Source organism: Tupaia chinensis, unplaced genomic scaffold (genome assembly GCF_000334495.1).
Source record: "Tupaia chinensis unplaced genomic scaffold, TupChi_1.0 Scaffold145367_1, whole genome shotgun sequence".
Taxonomy (NCBI): domain Eukaryota; kingdom Metazoa; phylum Chordata; class Mammalia; order Scandentia; family Tupaiidae; genus Tupaia; species Tupaia belangeri.
Genome location: NW_006205228.1, coordinates 1756661 through 1764608, shown reverse-complemented (window position 1 = coordinate 1764608; position 7948 = coordinate 1756661). Strand labels below are relative to the sequence as shown.

The following is a 7948-nucleotide window of genomic DNA, read 5'->3' as shown; positions in this document are numbered from 1 at the left end:
TCGTAAAAAAAACATAAATAAATAAAATAAAATAAAATAAAGTAAAATTAAAAAAAAAAGATTCTGATCTGAAGAATGTTCTAGGTCAATGCACAGCCCATAGCTAATGAGATGGTGAGATATGCCAAAAAGAAGCAAGCATGCGTCAAGCTTCTGTGTCTGCATTATTATGGCATTTGATGTCCAGCGGTTTTACTTTTCCAGATACATCCCTTATTCCACCTGAATCAAACCTTCTATTTTCTGAATCTTGGAATGGATAGTAATGAACGCTTGGTACTCAAGAATTCTAAGATGACCAATTTCACTTTTTTCTTGAGGGGGGTTTCCAGTCCCATTACAATAACGTAAAATTCTACAATATGGCAGTGGTGAAAAATAAATAAATAAAACTTGTGAAGTGCTTTATACTCCAGGGTCTAGAACAGTTTTTTTAAAAAAGGAAGCTTAGTAATCTTATCAGTTAAGAATGTAGACACAGTGAGATCACTGAATACTTAACTGACGAAGTTACACGAATCCAAATGAAGTAGAAACTGTCCTCTCTCATTAAGGCTATCTGTGGTTTACTGACAGATGATATGCCTGAACTCTCATTTGAAAAATAAAGCTAAATTAAGCCTCTTTGCTCTCTGTCTTTAGAGCATGATAACAGAAGACAGCAAGGGCAGATACGGTTGTGCAAGCTGATCAATGGCGGATGGCAATGAGAGGTGAAAGGAGAAACCACCACATAGATTCACAGGCCTAAACAGACAGCAATGGAATGCTTCCTCCTGAAAAGGAAGGATCTAGTCATACTTAGGATTTTAGATTCAAATCCAAAAGAGGAAATGGAAAAATAGTATCTATTTTGCCTATTGGAGTGATCTCCAAGAATAGAGGGGAATATATACTGTTCTATCCTGAAAGGTAAATGAGGTATGTCTAGTTTAGCTATACTTTGTCAGACACCTCTCACCCTCAACACATCACTGTCAGGAGCCAATTACTGAAAAACAACTACCACACAAACACCGGGTACATGATGTTCTCAGATAGACTAGTATAAAGAAGTGCTCAGCATCAGAAATAATGCTGTTAAGTCTTAGAAAAGTCCCCTTTAAAAATAAATGGTTAAGGGACCAGCAGATGGCATAATGGTTATGTCACTGGACTCCCAGCTAGTCTTGTTATTCAAGTCCCAGACCCAGTGGTATAAAACTCACATCAGGCATGTGTATGTGCATGCCCAAAGTCGCAAGAGGAGAAGGGAGAATAAGGGATTATGGCATGGCCACCCCCCTGGGCGGTGACTTCTCACTTTCTGTCTCTTTGTTTCTGTCTAGTGAGCACACATGTCCTATAGCAAAAATCTCTCTAAAAAAGGGAATCTTCAAAAGACCCTTCCAGTCTATATTCTCTATCACTAGCTGAAAGGAATATTATAAAATTCCTTTCCAATTCTGGTACTCAGTTAAGACAAATAGTAATAAAATAAAACAGGCCCAGCTGTGGTGGTGCCACAGTAACGCAGCTCTGCAAGGCTGGAGGCCACATGGGGGTCTGGGTTCCAGGTCAACCTGTGTGCAATGCCAAACACGCACGCAAGCCTATGACTGTGGCTGGCTGGGAAGGCTGGCTGGGGGTCGGGGTGGGGGGTCTAGGGAGGTGGGTGAAGCTATGAGACCCTATAGAGGGTGCTTGACTTTCTCACTCATAAAAGATATAAATAAACTGTATTGAAAAAAAAATCAAACTTATGAAGATGAAAGTTGCAAAATTTCCTCACAGTTTAAAAGAATACATGAGGATTACAGAACCAAACTATTTTACTGGCAAAAAAAGAGTTAAATAAATAAAAAAGATTGCCACTGCATGAAAAACCTTGATACATACTAAGCAAAGTACAGTGGGTGAGGTAGGGAAATGGGACTTGGGACTGGGCCAGGCCTCAGGGCTGTGAAAGGGCAGTAACAGTTACCTTGTGTGGGAAGCAGCGTCATTTATACTGAAAGTGCTGTTCTCTCTTGACAGAGGGTTCGAGCTGGCTTGGCTCTTGCTGTGGATATCCAAACTCAGGGAGGACTCTGCCTTCCGGTCCATGCTGTGGCTCTCTGTCTCTAAAGTCCGATCTGCCATGGAGATCACCTCACTAGAGCTATGCCACAGGGGCGCCACTTTCTCCTTGCCTGGCCCTGAGCGAGGCGACGACGTGGCAGCCCCCAGCGAGGCTGTGCTGCCGTGGCTGGGGCCATAGGAGGTGGTGTCGATGCCGCTGTCCGCAGAGGTGCCCTGCAGATAGTTGTAGCTGTTGAGTTCGGATTCTGTGCGGTCCCCATCGTACCACTTCTCATCGCTGTGGGCACTCGATGCGTTGCTGGAGAGGGTATTGCTACTGGAGTGGCTCGAGTAGTGGCTGTCAGACTGCAAGGGAAGCATGAACTACTTAAGTGCAAGGTTTTGCTTCCTGAATGCCAGAGGGAAGTAATGAGATATGAAAGTGTGGCAGGCTTAGGAAGTTCTCAGGGCACAACATTTTCAATAATGACAAGTCAAAGTAAGATGGGCAGTGCCTGTGTCTCTGGCTCATTCAATAGTGGCCATGGCAGAAAGCGTTGGAAATAGTTTATTTTTTGTCTTTTTCAGAGTCCATTTTTCATTATTTGATTTATGCTAAAAAATAGCAGTATTGAGATAATTTTAAGCAGAAAAAAATATTTATTGAATTTTATCTATTATTACTTTTGAAAAATTTGCTATACGGCACATGTGCTCACCAGAGAGACACAAAAAAGGAGAGAAAGTGAGAAAGCAAGGCACCAGGTCCAGGACTCAAACCATAGTTGGCCATGTGGGAGTATAGCACCTTAACCACTATGCCACCTGCTGGCCCAAAGTCTTCCATTTTAAAATAGAAAGGAAATGATACTTATAAAGGTCTTATAATTAGAAGGCATGCTTGAGTCTAAAAGGCCTACTGCTCAGAATAAATACAAGGCTGAGTATAAGACTGATTCCTGAAGGCACTTCCTTTTTATTCCCCAATTACCATCTATTTAGAAGAACACACTCTAGAGAATGCTTAGAATAAAATTTATACAGAAGCGCCAAAATAATTCAAGAGAAAAAATGTTCACCTTATTTAACAAATGGTTCTGGACAACTATATGTCCATATGCAAAAGAAGAATGAAGTTGAATCCTTACCACATAGAAAAATCAACTTGAAAAGGGTCAGAGAGCTAAAACTATAAAGTTCTTAGTAGAAAACACAGGTGTAGGGACCAGCAGATGGTATAATAGCTACATTGCTGTACTCCCATGTAGTTGACTGCGGTTTGAGTCCTGGACCCAGTGGCTTAAACTCACGCCAGGCAAGTGTGTGTGCGTGCCCAAGATCCCGAGAGGAGAATGGAGGAGAAGGGACTGCGGCATGGCCATCCCCCGGGGGTGATTTCTCACTTTCTGTCACTCTCTGTTTTTCTGGTGAGTGCATGCGCCCTATAGCAAAAACCTCTCCAAAAAAGAAAGAAAGAAAGAAAAAACACAGGTGTAAGTTTCTGTAACCTTGGATTACACCAAATGGTTTCTTAGATAATTGCAAAAGTACAAAGAAAAAAAAAATAAGCTGAATTTCATCAAAATTAAAAGAAGTTTTGAGTTTCAAATAGCACAATTTAAAAATGGGCAAAAGATTTGAACAGATATTTCTCCAAAGAATATACACAAAGGCCCAATAAGCACATAAAAGATGCTCAATATCACTAGGGAAATGAAAATCTAAACCACAATAAGATACTACTTTACACATACCAGGATAGTTATAAACAAACAAACAAACAAAAGCATATAGTAACTAGTGTTGGCATTGTAGAGAATGTAAAATGGTCATTATGGGAGACAGCTGCACTCTTGGTATACCCCCCCCAAAAATGAAAAACAGTAACATAAAAACTAATACGTGAGTGCTAACAGCAATATTGCTCATACCTAAAAAGTGGAATTAGCACAGATGTCTCTCAACTGATACATGGATTTTAAAAAAGGGTATGCCCATACAATGGAATATCATTCAGCTATGACAAGAAATGAAGTACTTTTCTACACTGCTACTACGTGAATGAACCTTAGGAACATTATGATCCATGAAAGAAGCCAGACACACAAGGCCACAGTATGGTATCATTTCAGTCCAGAGGAAGCCAAATTGAGAAAGAGTGAGAGCAAGAGAGAGAAAGAGGTATTAGTGGCTGTCTGGGTCTTGCAGGAGATGAGAAGAGTCAGGAGTCACTGCAAAAGGTTATAGGGTTTTACTGGGGGTGATGAAAATATTCTGTTATTAGTAGTATTATTTGTGTAATGCTGTGAGTAAAGACAACTGAATTGTACACTCTACATGAGTAAATACTATGGTATGAGAATTATATATTTCTTTTCTTTAAACGATTATTTAATTTATTTATTATTTATTTAAATTTGACCAGAGAGGGACAGAGCAAGAGAGAGAAAGGGGGAAAATGAGAAAGCAAGCTGCCAGGTCTGGGACTCAACCAGCAGTCAGTCATGTGGGAGTCCAGAGCCCTTAACCACCATGCCACCTGCTGGCTCCAGAGAATTATATCTTAATTTAAAAAAATGGGTACAGAACCCTCTGTGGCTTACATGCTTAGAGCCATTTTATAGAAATACAATGTTCCAGAGAAATGATGTTAAAACATATCTGAATACAGTATCTTGTCACAGAAGACAAGAAATCCACACATTTGTTGTAGATTAAGAGAAAAGGGAGAGAAGAAATTATGTGTGAGTGTGTGTGTGTGTGGTATCTTTCTGTGGAGGAAGTAACAAGCTCTTCACTGGCCAACTGTAGGGGTGGCTGGAGGACATGACAGTGTCAGTTCAAAGTGAAACATCTCTTCTCCTTAAAAAATAATTTGCTCTTACTTTACTGGTATTACTTTAGTTTTCTTAATAACAACTTATAAAGTGGTGTTATTATGGCTTTACTTATTTTTTTGTTGGGCAGAACTTCTTTAGTTGAAGACCTATGCTATCAAATCTGGTAGCTTATGGAGTATTTGAAATGTGGCTACTTTGAGTTGAGATGCACTCAGTGTAAAGCACATAACAGATTTCTAGAGAAATGCGATGTGAGCAATACAACTGAAATATCCTAGTGGTCATATTTTAAAAATAAAAAGAAACAGGTGAAATTAATTTTAGTAGTATATTTTATCTGCGTCCAAAATATTATTTTACCATGTAATTCATATAAAAGTCATTAATGAGGGGCAGCATTCTTAAGGTACTGGACTCTCACATGGGTGACCACAGTTCAAATCACGGACCTGGCAGCTTGCTTTCTCACTTTTTCTGGTGAGCGCATGTGCCCTACAGCAAATTAAATAATAATAAATAAAATTAAATAAATACTTTAAAAAATAATTAACGAGGGAGGGAGGGAAAGTCCATAGATTGATTGGGATAATCTATTAGTGACAAAAAGAACTTGTGACAATATTATATTTCCTCTGTAACTCTCCCTTCACAGAACATTATGTATGGCGTATTCGCTATCTCTTGCTTCTTTAGCTTTAATACACATCCTCTAGAGCAACTCTTATTTAAGCCTTCTCATTAGAAGTTTTCTGATTACTTTATATATGAGTGAATATGAAATACAGCATTTCCGGGTCCAATAGAATGACGCGAATGTAACTATACATCCCAGTGAGTAGAATCAACTGCAATCAACTGCACTGTAAAAGAGGGGGGAGGGAGAATGATCTCCTCTTAATGGCAGCTGGAGAAGTGATAAGGAATTACGCATTACTCTGGTAGAAGGACAGAACGTGTGTAGTTATGGAGGTAAGAGAGGCAGGACAGGGAGTCATAGGGGGAGCTGTCAGTCCCCTTGACTGATGCTCTAACTATAATATAGCTCATGCTTACAATCATGTAAGAAAAACAATCTATTTGTAGTGTGTCGCTAATTCCTAACATTTGAGGATTGTTTGTGATGGAATCAGATGATCTCCCATCCAGATCTGTGGGGTGACAGGGGCTCACCACTGAGAAATTAGTTTCCCTCAAAGCAACCTTAGGGTCATGGCAGCAGAAATTCCAAGGCCATGGTAACAAACGCCTCGCTTCTGCCAGGATGACCTCTTTGATCATGCAGAGGAGAGAGCAGAGCACACTGGTATCATTTCCACACTGCAAGGAAGGTACACTGCTAGAAATCGATTACTTTTATACCTTTATAGTTAACTTACATGCCCTTGTTTGTTTGGAGACAAATGAACCACTGGATCCTGCCGCATTAATCTCCCACTGGGGCTCTCTCGGAACGTGGGCAGTACCTTTGATACTGCTGGGAGATGGCATGTTGGCTCTGGAATACAGCATAGAACATTATGGTGCAGGCACTAACTTGGTTCAGGCACAAGTTGACAAATGAAGACGGCTTGCCATTGCATCTTTCAGTTCACTGACCAGCAAACTCTGCATTTGAGCAGGAAGCTTGTTAAAGGTCTGCACAATAGACAGCATGTCAGAAACTAAGTGGCTGATGGATAAAGCTTGCAGCTGGTGACAACGTGTCACGTCATACACATTAGCATAGCCAAGTACCACCAAACCAAAGGCCATGAACAACGCAGCAAAAGTTCAAAGTCAACTTTTGGTTTGGGGAATAAGTTAAGAATACACGAATTAAATTGACAAAACTAGTTCATTGCAAAGAGTAGCTAACCTAGCTTGGTCTACATTACCTACACAGGCATGGATGCAATCACGTGTTACTTACCATGACACTTTGGAAATATTTTACCTGTATATTCATGCTGCTCGAGGACAAAAGAATTGAAATCCTGAGGTCCTCTATAACTGTAAGCTAAGCACAACAGAAAAGACACACAGCAACTAGTTTACTTCAAACAATTGCTTCCTTTTGGACTCCAAGCTGGTGTTCAAGATGGGGTTCCAAAACTGAGAAGTAAATGATTTAACCTCTTTAACACACCTACAGTTAACAGCAAGAATTCCAACTTCTCACATCCTTCCTAACATGTAAAAGACTGGCATACTCTTTGACTCTTGATTCTCAACCATTTCCAGAAGCAGAGAAGCAGAAAAACAAACATCCATGGAGATGAATGAGCCAATTAAGCAAACTAAGCTCCTGCCTCAATGTCACTAGGGTACCTGTTTAGAATATACCGATATGCGAGGACAGGTGGCCTACCTGACAAGTAAGAATCGCTTAAGCATCTTTTGATCAGTGCAGGTCTTTAGAGAATTTAGTTCTTATAAACTAAGTGTAGACAGATCAGCCCTGAAGCCATTGTGTTACGTAGTGAAGATGTAACAATAGTTTGTCTTGAATTCTTCCTAGAACAGTTTATACCAACTAAGCCCTGTATTGTTGCTGATGTGCCAGTTAAAAAAGGTTGGGGTATTCTCCTGCAATGCTGGGGGTATCTGAAATTTATAAAAATGCATTTTGACATCTTATTTGAAGCCCTTTTTTTTTTTTTCATGAAAAAGGCCAACAGCTGGACCTCTCATACTGTGGTGAAAGCAGCTTCTTTGCCAGCTGTAAGAGTATCTTCTAATAAATAAAAACAAACAAATGTAAAAGGAAAAAATCCTTACCAAAAGGATGAGCAATTGTATGAAACAGATTCATCCATATTGACTTTAAAGTTTTATCTACTGGGACCAGCAGTTAGTGTAATGGCTATGTCGCTGGATTCCCACGTAGTTGACTGCGGTTCAAGTCCTGGACCCGGTGGCTTAAAAACTCACGCCGGGAGTGTGTGCGTGTGTGCCCAAGATCCCGAGAGGAGAATGGAGGAGAAGGGACTGCGGTGTGACCATCCCCCCTGGGGGGTGATTTCTCACTTTCTGTCTCTATGTCTCTCTCTGTCTGGCGAGTGCACACGCCCTATAGCGAAAACCTCTCA

General features: G+C 40.3%; 1 protein-coding gene across 8 annotated transcripts in view; it reads right to left on the bottom strand.

Moving 5' to 3' along the window:
- Positions 1-7948, bottom strand: part of SIPA1L1 (signal induced proliferation associated 1 like 1) — a 413451-nt gene that overhangs the window by 33010 nt on the left and 372493 nt on the right. For 6 of the 8 annotated variants that reach the window (XM_006167962.3, XM_006167963.3, XM_006167966.3 and 3 more), the window contains 3 exons: positions 6814-6876; positions 6257-6375; positions 1964-2406 (listed from right to left, as the gene is read on the bottom strand). In XM_006167962.3, coding sequence (XP_006168024.1) covers positions 1964-2406; positions 6257-6375; positions 6814-6876 — 625 coding nt within the window. The remainder of the gene's footprint in view (positions 1-1963; positions 2407-6256; positions 6376-6813; positions 6877-7948) is intronic. The other 2 variants (XM_006167964.3, XM_006167965.3) reach the window with 1 other exon arrangement.